General features: G+C 42.3%; 1 protein-coding gene across 1 annotated transcript in view; it reads right to left on the reverse strand.

Annotated features, from left to right (window-relative positions):
- CYP4V2 (cytochrome P450 family 4 subfamily V member 2) overlaps positions 1 to 16,228 on the reverse strand; it is a 41,127-nt gene that overhangs the window by 24,095 nt on the left and 804 nt on the right. The window contains exon 2 of the mRNA XM_075610121.1: positions 10,193 to 10,305. Within this exon, the coding sequence (XP_075466236.1) occupies positions 10,193 to 10,305 (113 nt within the window). The remainder of the gene's footprint in view (positions 1 to 10,192; positions 10,306 to 16,228) is intronic.

Consider the following 16,228-nt stretch of genomic DNA (forward strand, 5'->3'; position numbering starts at 1 on the left):
AATTGGAAACTGCAATACTGAAATAAGATATTTTCACAAAACTTTTTTGCCTCTTAATGGTGAGGTTCCACCTCAAGTTTTTTTTTTCCATGCATGAAGCAACCGGTCTCCAGAGCTGAATCGCGTTAATTACTGCTCCCGGGACCCCGGGCTTCCTGAGATATTTTCCTCCCAAAGTGTCCCCAGTTGCGCGCCTGGCTGGGTAAACAATAAAGAGGTTTAAATCTCCCACAGCACGGGAGCCAATAGGAATCCACAACGTCCTCCTATTGTCTGGCATTTAAGAATCCCAGAGCAGCCCCTACTGTACAGTGGCAAGTATGTTGGGAAGCAGGGGGCCCAGGGCTGAAATGAACACGATTCATCCGGAGACGCTTTACTTCATACCTATTTAACAAAAGAATTGCTTGGAATTTTCCTTTACAGCAATTCCTTCAAGTACAGATATTGTGCATGCTTAAGGTAATATAGTGTCCTCTGTGACTTGTAAAAAAATCAATAAATGTGCCTATCATATGGAAAATGGCCATTATCTTTCATCAGATAAAAAGGGAGGCGGTTCCTTTGATAAATGTTTATGTTTCCACGCACTCTGGTAACAGTTCATGAAGTTCATGGTTATATTTTGTTGCATAGACAAGAAAATGTGTGATTTCATTTAAATAATTTAATCAAATACAGCATGCCTATCCTATTTTGTTATAGACATACAGATTCAAAGATGATTTTGTTTTTACTTACAAGTGGCTAATAGATAGAAACTATTTGTACAAAAGGTTTCTTTTATTTCTGTTTTATAATATGTCTAACAGTAACTTTATTATCTGTCTTATAGAACTATGTCTCAAAACATGCACCAAAAAAAATGGTAAAATAACACTATTAACCCCTTTGCTGGCAGAGACAATGTGTTACCTCTATCTGGCAGCTAATGGGTTAAGAAAGACGGCGTTCTTGTTAGATGGTCTAAGATTACTTTATCAATTCTGTGGTGGATGTTCCTATTTCTTTGAAAAAGCCCAGTTGCTGGGTGAAACGCGTTAGAGGTGCAGGGGTATGCCTCCCCTCCTCTTTTTAACCATTTGTCAATAAAGGATTTTCCATACAGCACAGTCCAGCCTCAGAAACTTTCTTCCTGCATCGTGGTGCCCGCTGATCTGCCTCTCCTCGTCGGTATAGGTGCCTGTTCTACTTTCCACATCAGCAAAGGAGCACACAGAGCCAGTTGATTCCGTGGACATACGTGAGTACATTACATTGCTGCCCCATGAGAGCTGCCCCAGGCATTCAGGGTCTTAATAGCTCAGGGTGACAGAGAGGTCTGGAGGGGTTCCAGGACTCCCCCTTACAACTCTCTATGCTCCTGCAAGACCGTCTGCCATCTAGGGGTTAATACACACAGCCTCAAGCACGCATTTATAACACCACGTGACCTGGTTTCTTAAGCAGAAAGACTTTCATTATTTTTCAAACAGTGGATTAAAAGCTCTGGAGCCCTGGTTGATTGGGGCCTCCACCCCAGTATTTGATGTTCCTATTTCCATTCATTTTTTCCTTGCGGAAATGGGTTAAGAAATGAACAGTGGCAGAAGTACCATAGTTGCAGCCGGCTCAGCTGCACCCGAGCCCTGACTGTTAGGGTTTCCATCTGCCGCTACTACCACCCGCCCGATATACACAGCTGCCTGCCTTTCATCATAAGTTAAAGATATACAAATTATGAAAATCTTGGAATGATAAAGTAAATAATTGTGCAAATACTATGTGCCAACTCTTCCCCCTGGTCAACAGAAGAGGGCAAAACCAAACTGATCGAATGTCTTTTCATGTGTTGATTATGTACAGGTGATGCTCAGTGTCTCTTATTTACCTTGTTTCTCAGGGTGCATTTATTCGTGCAGGGCTGGTATGGTAAGCATTTCAAGAAATGATAGAGGGTGCCAGGAACATTTCTGTTAACTTTATTCACAGGAACAATAATAAAAAAAATTCTTCCTTTGGGTGCTAATGCTAAAGCGGCACATTATTTCCATTTGTTGTCACTATATGTAACAAACCAATGTCTGGATGATGGCTGTTTCTTCCTCCACTGGGATCCCTAGGCAGGGTGCCCTCTGTCATGACAGATTACACCCTAACACCCTTGACAGTATCAAGGAGTCTCTAACCCCCTAGTAATTCTAAGGTGATACGCCAACGCCCCTGCTAATGAACCTCCACTGGAGTATCTGTCTATCCCCACTTGTGGGTGTAACACGTCGTATGTGTTGGTGTAATGGTGTGTCTCTGTGCGGAGCAGGCAAGGTGCAATTACAATGGTAAACTTCTGGGCTGGGTGACAGGTAGAGTGCATTATTTGGGCTAGTAGGGAGATGGAAACTGGAGGTTGTTAAAGTTGTTCCACACTATATATTATATTTCTGTGAATTATGTTTCTACCTCAACACCTTTACCCAGCACTACAGTGATCTAGAAGTGTTTATATTATTAAAGCCTTTATGTATGTTTCTCTTACTACTACTATGGTTCAGGGAGTCTGCAGGATTATATTGTTAATGCTGTATACCTGGTGTAATACTGTAAACAAAATACTGTAAATCACTCTTAAAAGTTGGGTATTCAGAGTCATTGTGTTATATACTGTGTATGGTTGTATGTATACATCTAGGTATATATATCTGTAACGGGTATTCCCCCACCCAATCGCAGATCTAGTGTGGGTGCGGAGAACATACGGTATTACCCGGTGTGGTGCTTTACCTGTTGGCTCGCAGGAGGGCTGAGCTTCCGCCACGGGGAACCTGGGGCAAATATATTAAGAGTAACACGGTACTCGGTGCAGCGCCTCCACCTGCGATGGTTCCTAGCAGAGCAGGAATTGTTCCTCGCAGGACTCATACAATACTCACACACCTTAAGTATGATAACCAATACTGTTTACTTAAGGAAACATAACACTCTCACAGGACGCTTCCCCAACACAGGATGATCCCACCCCGTGTCCATAGGATCCACACCCAATGTCCCGCACTCTTGTAGAGAGATAGGATATGGGTGACTGCGCAGTCACTATTAAACTAAGGGCCCGTTGGTGCACTTGTTGACATAAAGTACCTGCCCGAGCACTCCTGTGCTCGGATAAGCAACTGGCTTCACAAAGGATCCGGTGGCCGAAGAACACCGGAACCACCTCCCGGACGATCTCACCCGGAGGACTGCTGCAGCCGCAACGATGAACTGCTCCCACCTCGATGCATGGAGGCGCAGTGCCCGCTGAGTCCCTAACTGACTCTTATAACTACAGGGACAATACTGTACTATAGGCCGTCCCTACAGCACAGCAACCTTGATGTCTTAGGGGGAAACTCCTATGGGCCTACAGGGGTTAATAGCCTGCCCCACTCCCCTAACTAGTCCCACTCCTGACACTCACTAACAACTAACACTCGCAGCCACGCACTGCAACCTGCGGAGTGCGTACAGCACACTTGCTGCACGCTAACACTGTGCTTTCTTGTCAGACCTCACAGCACTGACAGCCGTGACCCTGACAAGACAGCACTCACACGCATTAAGGGCAGCGTCCCTATCTTGGGCCATCCCTCAGCACTTACCCACTAACCTGGTGGGGAGTTGGGGCCATACTTGGGATGTGGGGGACCTTACTCTATGCAGGAGCTGCACTTGCTCTCTGCACCCTTCCTTCCCCTTCAGCTCCCCAGCTCCAACTGACAAAAACCCTGTCTGCACACAACATTGTTGCAACTCTGCAGCATGAGAATCTGCCAGCTCTATTGGCTTCAATGCTGCCTGTGACAAGGGTGAAAGTGCAGTCCCCAGAGGCTGCTGGGAATTGTAGTTCTTGGTACAGCTCTTTTCTATGGGGACCGCGTGCGCGATCTTTACTGCGCATGGGCGAAGCTCGCGCCACAACCAAGAGGGCGGTGCCCGCCGGGAGAAGTCACCGTCCCCTTCCCCCACTGCCACAGGGGTAAGGCAGGGGGCAAAGGAAGATCAGGGAAACCGGGGGTGACCCCCTTACATATCATATATAGTTCTCCCACAAAAAGTATACAGCAGTTGCTTTCTAGTTTTAACATGGATTTTGCTTTCCTAAAGGACAATATACCACGTTCAGTTTATCTTTTGAGATATTTCAGACATCTTAAAAACATCTTAAAAGTAGAGTGTAATTTCTGTATTTGTTTGAAGTGCTATTCAGGTCTGTAATAGTTTTTGCCAAATTTCTTGCATATTTTATGTACTTGAAAGCCTCAGGATATGCAATGCAAAACTTGCTGGAGCTTGTTTATCAAACTCCCTGTGCTTTGAAACAGATTTAAAAAAAGTGGTATATAAAATAGTACCACATTCATTACATTTAATAGATTTTATTTAAATCTAATAATTTTCATTTTAAATTCAATATAATAATTACAGTTAAAGCAATAATCATTTTGCATTGGAAGAATATAATCTAAAATTTGTAATGGCTCCCGGAGAACGATGGTTTATAACAGGTTATTAAAGGGGAAATCTATGCAATATCCTCCATATGCGTTTTAAAAAATAAATCAGCTTGGTAGTATTAGATAATACTTCATATATTTAAGTAATAATCCCCGAAGAACAGGGCATTACTGGCTAATAATGCCCTGGCTGGAAGAGATGAAGGCCCAAGGCGATGCCGAGGGACTTTAACCCAGACAGGGCATACGACACAACAGTACCACACACTGAAGCTCCACACACACAAGCTGCTGCTACACATAAACTCTGCAGCTGCTACAACACACACACACACACACACACACACTAAATAGACAGAAACTGCAGCTAAAACCAAACTCTGTAGATAGACACTTACTTTGCAGCTACAAATACACTATCTCCCTCCTCAACTCAACTGTGCCCTGCGCTGAGCTCTGTGCATGGTGCACTGTGTCCTGCGCTGGCTGCTGCTTCCTGAACAATCCCTTGCCCTGTCTGAGAGCTGTTCCTGCCTCCTGACCAATCCCCTTCCCTGTCTCAGAGCTGTTCTTACAAAGGAAAAGCTGATTGGCTAGAAATAAAATATTCCCAGCAATGTGAGCTGCAAATTGTAATAATAGATAATGTTGCCTTGCTAGTATAAGAATACATTGTAGCTGCTGTGTTACACTGGCTGAAGGGTTGATTGAAACTGAGAGAGCGCCATTTAGTGAACCCTGGGAAGCCAGATCTTTGCTGATCGACCACGGGAGAACAAATCGATTATCAGCTTACCGCAGGTATTACAAGATTATGTCATTTTAGTTTACGCACACACATCATTTGTTATTTATGTAGCCCTGGTAAGAAAATAGGGCTATATGTCTATCCTCCTACTGGTATAAGTCCTGCTAAGGGCAGGCTGCCAGTAGTTAACATGGGTTTCCCCCACATCAAGCCCTGCTCTGAGTGGTGGAGGTAGGCCATCTGACTCTGTGTCTAAGGCAAGAGACACAGGGGAGGGGTCTGCTGACATCATGAAGGGGAGGGCTGTCTCTATTTAGTTGCCTGTTCCTGTCAGTGACGGTTGGTAGAGTTCTGTCCTGGGTTCAGTGCTGAGCAGTAAGATAGTATGTGTGCTAGCTAGGTGCCTGAGGAGTAGGGCCTAGTTAGCTATAGGTGGACCAGTGCCTCTCACCCTGCCTAGGGGGTGAGGGAAGAGCGAGCCCGCATCTTGGGGTGGAAGCAGGGACACAGAGCGTACCCCAAAATCATCCTGAGGGTGTGCAGTCTGGCTGGAGAAAAGACCATGTACCTGATACCAGCCTGTTGCTGTGATTGCTGCTGCTGCTGTGTGCTGTGGGCTGCTGTGTTAATAAAGAGAGCTGCTGCTACTTTTATAAGAGACTGACTGAGACTGGAATCACTCATCCCTGTGTGGGAAGTTCTCTGTAAGGGTTCCACCCCATATCCCTGGGGCTTCACAGAGATGGAGGCGTTGCACCACTGAGAAAGGATGAAGGTATGTACCCCAGAAACCTGATCCTGTCCTCCCCCACACCATCGCGGGAGACTCAGACCCTCCTGTTGCCCGCAGGTATGCACCACCTAGACACATGTAGCCAGACCTTAGTACACCCTAGGGGGTCCGATCTGCAACCAGGGAGGGGGGGGGGGGTCTAGGGGCTACATGTATTACAAACTTACATCAGTTTTAGTATTGTTATGTATTACAAAATGATGTCATATTTAGTGATGCGCAAGGCCCCCCCATAAAGGGGTGGAGCTTTAGTTTTTAGGGTATAAATGTATCTCATACCGTATTATCTGGGAGAGAGCTTTTTGTTTTGAAGCTGTCTCCGCTGTATGCACTCTGAATAAACTCATTTGATAACGAAAAATGTTTTTTGTAACATTTTTACAGCTTTCACACCATGACTAAAAGAAATAGGGTATGCACAGATCCCAGACATCTACTATTCAAATAGTCCCTCCTGCTGCTCCAATCTTTCTCCCGCGATCAAAAATGGGGACAACGAGAAGATATACATAAATAAAAGAGAACGCAAAAAAGGGGGATTGTAATATTTACATTACATTTACATTCACTTACATTACAAATAACAAGATGGTACCAAGCTGTCCACGATACTGAGGTGAGGTGACACTGTTTATTTTGGTACCACGTGGGACGCTGTGATGTCAGACGCCAGCTTCGGTTTCCTGCTTTGCCTCTTTGTGTTTGGAGGTTGTTTGGAGCTCGGCAGCCACCATACCTTTACTCTGCTTAGCAGTTCCTTCTGTGGTTTCAGCCTATCGGGACATTTACCATCCAGAGGGATTGCTTGTTTTTTCATCTGACGAGTTGGCAGGCAGGGATAACGTGGACAGTGTGGTACCATCTTATTGTTTGTAATGTAAGTGAATGTATTGTTCGTAATTTACATAAAGTGGAATTTTTTTAAATTACAATCCCCCTTTTTTGCGCTCTCTTTTATGTATTATATCTTTCCCATGGCTACTTTGCTAGGGAATGCCCCAAGTCAGGATGCTTAAGAGCCACCTAGCAAACTAGAAAAGGATAACACCTTGGCTGACCTACTGTAGCACTCAGTCCTGCACGTTTTAATAGGGCCCAGTGGGAAGACCCTATGTTAGTTGAAGCAAGGGGGAATATACGGGACCAGAATAGTACTTCTAGCCAACCAGACAACAGGTAGAAAATGACCTGGTATAGAGTCGATAGGAGGAATTCCACTATAACTAAACAGTTGTTAGTCCTCGAGGCTGAAATTAATGTGGGTCAGTGCCGGAGACCCCTTGTGTTATTAAAATTAAAGCAGCATGATCGCCTGTTAGAGGCACGCAGGGAGAGTGACTGATTCTGTCTTCTCTCAATGCGCGTCTTTTACAGACTGATGCAGCCCGGTAGGAGCTACACAGCAGGAGTCCCATTCAAAAGCAGGGATGCCCGCTGTGTTAATTCTGATGAGACATTAGTCTGGTTCCTTGGACTCCATAAGCACACAGGATCAGAACCATACTGTGATGGTAGAGGTAGCCAGTTTTCATAATAAAGGTTAAGCCCAACTGGTTACCACTGAAAACCGCGGGTCCCTGGTAGCTTAGAAGCACCATAAGCCGGGGACACTGTATGTATTGTATCTATAATGACTTTTGATAAACCTAGAATTTCGGGTGTGGGATTTTAAGGGGGGATATTTGGGTGGGAATGGGTTCAAAACATGTGTACAAGGTCGGCGGGCAAAGATACCGGTTGTCCCCTCATTTTACCCACAGACCGCATCTGGTCTGCGGGTACGCGTATGCATGTTGTCCCCATAATATCTTCCCTTTAAAATATTGTATTTCCCACCCGCCATGCTTAGTTTAATAATTCTATTCCTGAGCCCAGAGGAAAAAAGTTACGTTTTAAACTGTGTATTCATCTCTATACAGACAGTCCTGGTAATCCGAGAGGTAGCCATGATGTCTGCATAGAGATGTGGGATCAAAGAGGAGAAGGGAAGTCAAGAGGTGTCACAACGTTTGGTGAGCGGGGAAGGGCGGAGTACCGGGTCTGGGAACAAGGACTCCCCACGGGGAAGACCCTTTATTTGCCCAGACTCTGTGGAGCCTACCCAGCAGGAGGCATGGGGCTGGCATTGGGAAGCCGTTGCTGGTAGGCACGGTTCCCATTGGCCAGTTTGAATTTCCCGCTTGCCGGCATCCTAAGTTCCCTCCACACACCCCCTCCTCTGATGCATTCAGCCAGACGAGGCCCCAGCTTGGATTGGCTGTTGCGAGTACGATTCGTGCTCTGATTGGTCGTCAGTCCCTCTTCCATGTTAAACATAGGGTCTATGTAAGGGGACTGGCTGATCAGAGAATTAGACGATCTTGAGCTTGGTCCGGTGAAGTGTTGGCGGGCTTTTCAAATGTGCTTTACTCCGAATATCAAAGCACTCGGCACGGAGTTGTCGGAGAAGCTTAGCTGAGGATAAATTCTCAGATTGCGGCCATGTTCCAGCTTTTACCTTGCTCGCGGTTAGTGGGTATAGTGAGGTATCTCTACCGAAAAGAGTACCGTGAGGTTCCTGGACATGGAGTAGACAGAGTAAGTCTACTGAAGCAGGCGCCCTGCACCTAGTTGAGGCTAGAGACTCCCCCCAGAACCCCTATTAAGTGTGTATTTACTGTATTTTGTGTATCATTGTGTGAGTGCTGGTCTCACCAGAACAAACCCATTTTATTCCACTATTTTGTCCTGCCTAGTGAATTGATCCCGGAAGGTTAAAGGTGTTAAAAGTACTGGTCTCTCGTGACACATACTGTGGCAGATTTTGTGTGGACAGCACGACCAACCTTGTCGCTACATCTGTATATTGTATGCTGTGACCTTTTCGTACAAAAAAAAATGCCATTTAACTACATGACTTATAAGTAAGTTTTTGTCCTGGTGAGCTTTAATGCCAATCATAGACACATATTAACAGTGTTGATCAGAAAGGTGATCAGAAAGATTCCCCCTCTATTGAGCACTCAATCCTGAAGTGGTCTGAAAATGGACTAAAAATTAGCCCTGTAGTATAATACTACAAACTACTGGTAAGTTGGCCAGAATCACCGCGGAAATCAAAAATAATAAAATTTTATTAATTCTACATAGAAGGCTAAAAACACATATACATTATTAAAAATCCCCATGCTAATGTGGCTGATGAGTAATTGATCCCATAATAGAGAAAAATAGTTAATGTATATCTCTATATACTCATATGACATCCAAAATAAGTACTATTTCATAGACACACACACAACAAACACACAGATAGCAAGTCACTCACAGCCACATAGACAATAACACATAACCCATTTCACACAGACATACTGTACTAACAATCAGTACCAAACACATATGGATACTCCAAACACATTTGATATTCTGAACCCTAATTATTTACTTTTATTATTTTACCCACTTTCACAGAGCTCTGAACCATCTATCTGGTCACTTACAAGCTCTGTAGTCTTTTTTCTTCATTATTTTTCCCCCATGCCGTCAAATTTTCTCTCCTCCCATGCACCTTTTATACATTGTCCTTCTCTTGTTCTCTGTTGTATCAGCATTTATTTGCTCTCTACTTCATACTTTCATCATCGTGATCTCCCTGAAGGCAACAATCTTATCCCTGCCCTTTATCTAGACAAGCCATTGTGGGTCTTTCTGATAATTTTCTTAGCCATAATAAAATGTGGTTCTTTTAATAGTGGTAAATAGGTAGTAATATGCTCTCTGACAACAATTAACAATTCCTTTATTATGATTTCTAGTTAGGTCCGGGATACAAAGGTTGTATGCCTCAATATGCCTCAATATGCTACATCAGCTCTGTGAGCTGGAGAAGCAGTTAGTGTCATTCATCACAATGGAGCTGACCTTTTCTCCAGCACTGATAAGCGAATTCACAGTATACTGGATAAAGCTCTTAATATCATCATTATACTAATCATAGCATGTTTACAGCATCAAAAGTTGCCCTTGAATGCAAAAAAAATACTGTAAGAGGAGCCACATCGGAGCATATAATAAAACAAATGTCCCTACTTTGACAGTCAAAATGGTGCAAACTAAACATTTTACAGTATGAATTACTGCCAAACAGTTATATTTGTTCGAGTAAAAAGTTTTGCATACAGATGTATGTGTAGAAATACTCACCTCCACAGTTTCTGCATGATATAATATTAAAAAAGGTACAGGCCCAACCCAAATTTTAATCAGGGGCTCGCTTCTCTTCTCCTCTGTATATTGAATTATTTGTAGAAAGAAGTCTGGGGGGAAAAAAAGTCAGTTTAATTGAAAATGTATAGCAAAGATATATGCTGCACACCAAATAATATATAAAACAGCTGATACTTATACCGGTGCTCTCAACTTCAGTGGAAGACCCGCTGCTATCCGTTTGCAGTTATTCAAAAATGAAGAAGAGTTGAAGCTCTACAGTTTTGCAAATAACAAATTTATTTAGCCAAAAATATATCCTGCGATTCCTTGCCACAGTCCGTCTAGCTGGCCGAAACTTTGGATATACTTTTGGATAAATAAATGTGTTATTTGCAAAACTGTAGAGCCTCTTCTTCATTTTTAGTTAAAATGAAAACACCAGATATACCAGTAACTTCCTTTTCAGGTATCGTACATATAATCTTGGTGGCTGATAGCAATTAAAGAAAATGACCATGTTCTCCCTTAGCCTAACAGAAGATATACAGTAATTGCATAGCCCTATCGAACTTCCTTATTTCACAAATGCACGGAAGCTTGTGATGTGTGCAGTTCCTTTTCTGTTGATCAAAACTCTACACGGACTCTCGTATTTCCCATCTCTTCATCAGAACATCTGCAACACAGTCACTAGTGTACTCTTAGCGAAAATAAAGTGAAATAGCATGGCATATGTCACAACCATTTTCATCGTCACTTGAACCTACAGTATTTCAAGGTAAAGATTGGTGAAACGGGGCTACATGTAGAGTACTGTACACAACAAAAGACAGAAAAGCCCAATGCTACACCCAATGTGACAAAATATATAGTATAGAATATTCTTCAATACTTCAATAATAATATTCTCATGAGTAAGGGTCATTTAATTATGGCCAAAGCGTTATAAGACTGCAAGCCGAACATGTAGCGTAACATAAATAGTATAAATGCTGAAGAGTGCATCCTTATGTCTTGTACAGGTTTCAGTATCTCGTGCCGGAGTGTTTGCCTGGTTGAAGTCTGGGATAGCATATGCAGGTCAAGAGCTGCAAAATGATGAAATTGAATGACAGATTTTTGACATCGTTCACAGTTAAACCAACGTTGGCTTTAAAAGGGAGGGTTACAAAAAACATTAAAAAAACCCACACACTCCCATTTTTGGTAACCCTGAATTCCCTCCGGGTTGTGTCCCAGGGAACCTTAAAGCATTTAGTTTGGCTAACATAAAATCAGCAAGAGATCTAATAGACAAAGGGACTCTTATCCCGCTACTTGATTTACAGGAGAAATGCCTCCCCATGAAATTCCCACTTTTCGGTTATCTCCAGATCAGACACTTTCTCCTAACAATTTCCCAAACATCCAAATTTGAAGGTCCAACGTCTTTTGAAAAGATGTGTATGGTGGGCACATACCGGAAGGGTCTGATCTCAGAGATTTACGCGGGGCTAGCACGGTCAAGGAGTCCCGTCAACCACAATTATATGATGAAATGGGCTGAAGACCTCAATCTTGATATAGACAGAGATGACTGGGAGGATATTTGGGAAGCAGCAGCCAAAACTTCTATTTGCACTACTACTAAGGAAAACATATATAAGATTCTATTTCAATGGTACTTAATCCCGAGTAGGATGAGCCAGATCTTCCCTGGCCTGTCTGACCTCTGTTGGAGGGGGTGCGGCCAGAGAGGAGATCTGGTGCATATATGGTGGACATGCCCAGAGATCCAGACTTTCTGGAATATGATATGCTCATTGGTTGAGGAGACGGTAGGGGTTGAGGTCCGGATGGACCCGCTGATATGCCTACTCGCGAAACCCATCGAAGATATCTCTGTCCCTCTTAAAAAACTGGCCTCGTTCATCCTGACTGCGGCTCGCTGTTCAATAGCAGCTAATTGGAAAAAGATTAAACCCCCATCTAAGCAAATGGTCCTTCACAGGGTAGGCGAGGTCAAGCTAATGGAATACCTATCGGCGCTCCTGAAACAGAATATCAAACAATATGAGAAAGTTTGGGCACAGTGGCCTTATAATTAAAGAGATTAAAAATGAGATATGGATGCTTCAGTTGGACTCTGCATTAGACCAATGACCCCTCGGAGGGGGAGTCCATGTCTACTCAGGGTCTTTTGACAAGGTGGAGGGGAGTGCAACAACCCCCCCTTCCCTTAGCCCCCCCGTTCCTATCCCCTCCCTCCCCCCCTCTTCTGTTCTTCTCTCTTTTCCCCCTCTCTCTCTTTGACTGTCCTTTACATTACTAATCTAAGGGGTCTGATCTAAGATCCTCCTAAAATTGTTAATTCTCCCGGACGGGACCTACATAGTGCACTCTAAATGCATAGGAGGTTACAATATACTAGGGGCAGATCGCCCATACCCGATCAATCAACCTTGAGATGTTACGGGTTGTTCACTTTTAAATGTGTGTGTTAATTACGTTTACTGTCTATAAACGACCATGTGAAGTGTATGTACCCCTTTCAGAAAATAATAAAAATGTTTGGGAAAAAAAAAAAAAAAACACCACACACAAGCAGGAGGTACTGTAAGTTTATATATGGTGGGAAGTCTTCGTTTTACAACTATGTAATGCAACTACAGATGTAGCAGGCGTTAATTCTCCCCTTGCACATTGAAGCGGGGGACACACACAAAACGACAGTGTTAGCAGACACCATTCTATCTGCATTAGCTGCAAGCTAAAAAAGGGGCAGGATTAACATGTTGTTGCACCCGCTGACCCCTGCTACAGTACGTCTGTTTGTGATGTGTAATGCAGGAGCCTCACCATATTCCCTCTAACTCATGCAGTGCCTAAATAAACATCCCCACTTGCATTACAATGCACCTCAGTCAAATTATTTATTTATTTATAAAATGTTTTGCCAGGTAGTAATACATTGAGCGTTACCTCTCGTTTTCAAGTATGTCCCGGGGCAAAGCGTTATGATGACAAATAATACATCGTTACAAATACATAGTTGCATAAAATAAATGGGGAAGATGACACATTAAGTTTTGTGAAGAATGAGGAACCAAAGAAAAGAGCATAGGACTTGAAAAGAGAAAACGGCAAGACTGATGAAGATCTGAAGAGGATGGTCTTGAATGAAGATTCTCAGAACATCCAGGGGGAGCATAGATACTTCTAAACTTTGGAACCCGTGAAACAGGTCCCAGGTTTGAGCTGGGGGGTTTTTTGGTCATCACATCCATTTAATTTGATCATTTACACCATTATTATTTATTCACTTCTTATTTAGCTGTTCGCGCCTTTTTGTTCACCTGTTTACACAAGTACTTGAATGAAGATTAACACAGTGTAACCCCATTTCATGAGCTTGGAATCATTCAGGTCCATATTATCAAAGCACCTTTCAGCACCGGAAATCTCCTTACAGCCCATTCAAGTGAAGATGTCTTAGGGAATAGGGTTTTGTTCTTTTTCTTATATCAGGGTATTTTAAAGGCCCTAACATTTGTTTGTGTTTTTACCTTTCTTCCAACCTTTTATATTAGGCCTTTCAAGAACCAAGAAGTTTTCATACTTCTGTAGTTTTAAACATTTTTTCTCTTGCATGGTTTAGGAGGCCATACAAGAGGCCAGTGCTATTTTGGTACCCCAGATGGAAGACCATGTATAAGGTTTTAATAATGTGGTAGAGATGGAATCCTTAACCCCTCATTTACCATGGGGTATGGGCTTATTTGTTTTTGCAGAATTTGAGGAGTTGTATTTACTTTTTATTTCCTTGACAGGGAGACTTGGCCAGAGGCTTTTAACACCTCTGCTGAATGACTAAAAGCCCCAAAATAAAAGGTTGATGTAATTTCCTTTTTGCTTACATTCATGCCACAATCTACAGTCTATCGCTTTCATATGCATATTGTATAATGATGACGTTTGAGATACTTGCAATGATCAAAACAAGCAGCAAGAGCCACAACTCTGGGAGTGGAACTCTACAAAATAAAGTAACAAGTACTGAAGTCTTCAGAATAGAACTCACGTTTCCACTTTGTTAATAACCATTTTGTTCTCCTGTTGCTAAGTGGGCACTCAATCCTGATTCATATGTTTTTCTCTCTCTCGTTATTTAGAACTGCCCCATCTTTTTGTTATTGGGGAGACGGGTACAACAGCTGTGTAAGACATGTCAGTGAACTCTCAGTATTTTTAACCTTTAAATAAACTTTGAACGTTATCTGCCCCAAATATATCTAACAAAGATAAACATTTTTTTACAAGCATCTGAAGTCCAATATTAGAGTAAGGACAAACCAGCGTAATAAATTGTGACCTTTGAATGCAACGTATGCAATGTAAAGCCCATATAATTACCAAATCCTCCTCCTACATAGCTAATTATTCTTGATAATATTCAATGGCAGTTTAACGTCTGTTTAACATATAAATTCCCAATAACAGACATTTGTCAAAAGTACGCTTTTTACTCCTAAATGTAATTGTGATTGTTTAAAACAAATTTAACAATGAAACCGCTTCACTTACTATATGTTTTGTAAAGAAAAAAAGTCTGTTAATAAAATTAAATGTTGGCACAATATTCTACCAATACTCGGCTTGTAATGCATACTGTATAGAGCCAAATAGTTTGTTACATGGTATCTTACAGGCATTCCAACTTAGGAATGGTTGGTTGTATACATCTTGTTTGTGTGAAAGGTTCTAATATGCATGTACAGTATATCTTTATCCATACAGCACCAACTAGAGGTTACAATATATAAATTGATACTACTATGCTCACAGGTACTGCATGTCAAAGGAGCTTTTATGAAATAAGAGCTGGATTGGTTCAACCTATACCCAGTATTTAGGATCAAGTCGTTATTTTTAAGCTTTAATAAATGTACCTTCTCCTTGCCGGACTACACCCCAAACATGTTAAGTACTCTTTTTGTCATTTCAAAAAAGAAAAACATTGTTTTTGTTTTTTACTTTATTTGAAAGAATATGGAAGTTCTGAACATTTATACAAAATAGAACAGTGCCCCATAATTTTTTTTAATTCTATGTAGACAGGAGGATATTTTGTAAGTGAATTATCTAGCAGATACTTCTAACACTGGTGATACATCATTGGTTAAGAAACTCAGTCTCAGATAACAATTTTTATATTAAAATCCCTCTTTTAAAACATCCCCTCCAGCTGTGAACAAATGGTCCCTGAAGTGCAACTCCATGAGACACCTTCCGGGCTGGAAGACACCATAAATCGCCCATCCATGTTGCAAATTTCTGTTTGTGTATGGGGGGGGGGGGGAGGTGGGCTCTTACCTTGCCCCCCGTAGATGCGGAATAAACCCCTGCATCAGTATGGCTGCTGGTTCAGCATTAACTACAAATATGGTTACTGGGGTCACAAATAGAAACTGGCTATTGATGAAACTGCTATTATACTTGCAGTTTTTGTGCAGGAAACTACAAAAAGTTAAAGCTTTTATTTTACCGGCATGGAACTGGGAGCAGCACGGTTGAACTCAGTGGGATCGCTTGGATTTATCAAGTTAGGAATAAGCTAATTTCATTTTGAGGGGGTTTGCTGCTTTAAGGCCCATTCAAGTGACTGTCATTAAGGGCATTATTTACTAAGTGGTGTTACTCTGTAAGACACCTTCGGAGACCTTCAATGCGCAATATTTACTAGGCTGAAAGGTGTCTTATGGAATAGCACTGCTTAGAAAATATGGTCCTAAGTCCATTACTTGGTATAATATCGCTTGATTGTTTTGTTTGATATATTGATTGATATTTGATGCAGAAGGATTTAAACCAGTCTGCAGGGAATTTCATGGTTATCCCTAATACAGTCTGTCCGAGGTTCCAAGAGGTTGTAAACAACTGCGGGGCGCGAGGCACAAAGGAGAGCAGGCAGGGGTGCGCACTGGGAAATGTTTGCGCACCCCTGCCTTAGCACATGAGAAAAGAAACAGATCTAAGAAATGTAAATAACCA

Source organism: Ascaphus truei, chromosome 1 (assembly GCF_040206685.1).
Source record: "Ascaphus truei isolate aAscTru1 chromosome 1, aAscTru1.hap1, whole genome shotgun sequence".
NCBI classification, from domain to species: Eukaryota; Metazoa; Chordata; class Amphibia; order Anura; family Ascaphidae; genus Ascaphus; species Ascaphus truei.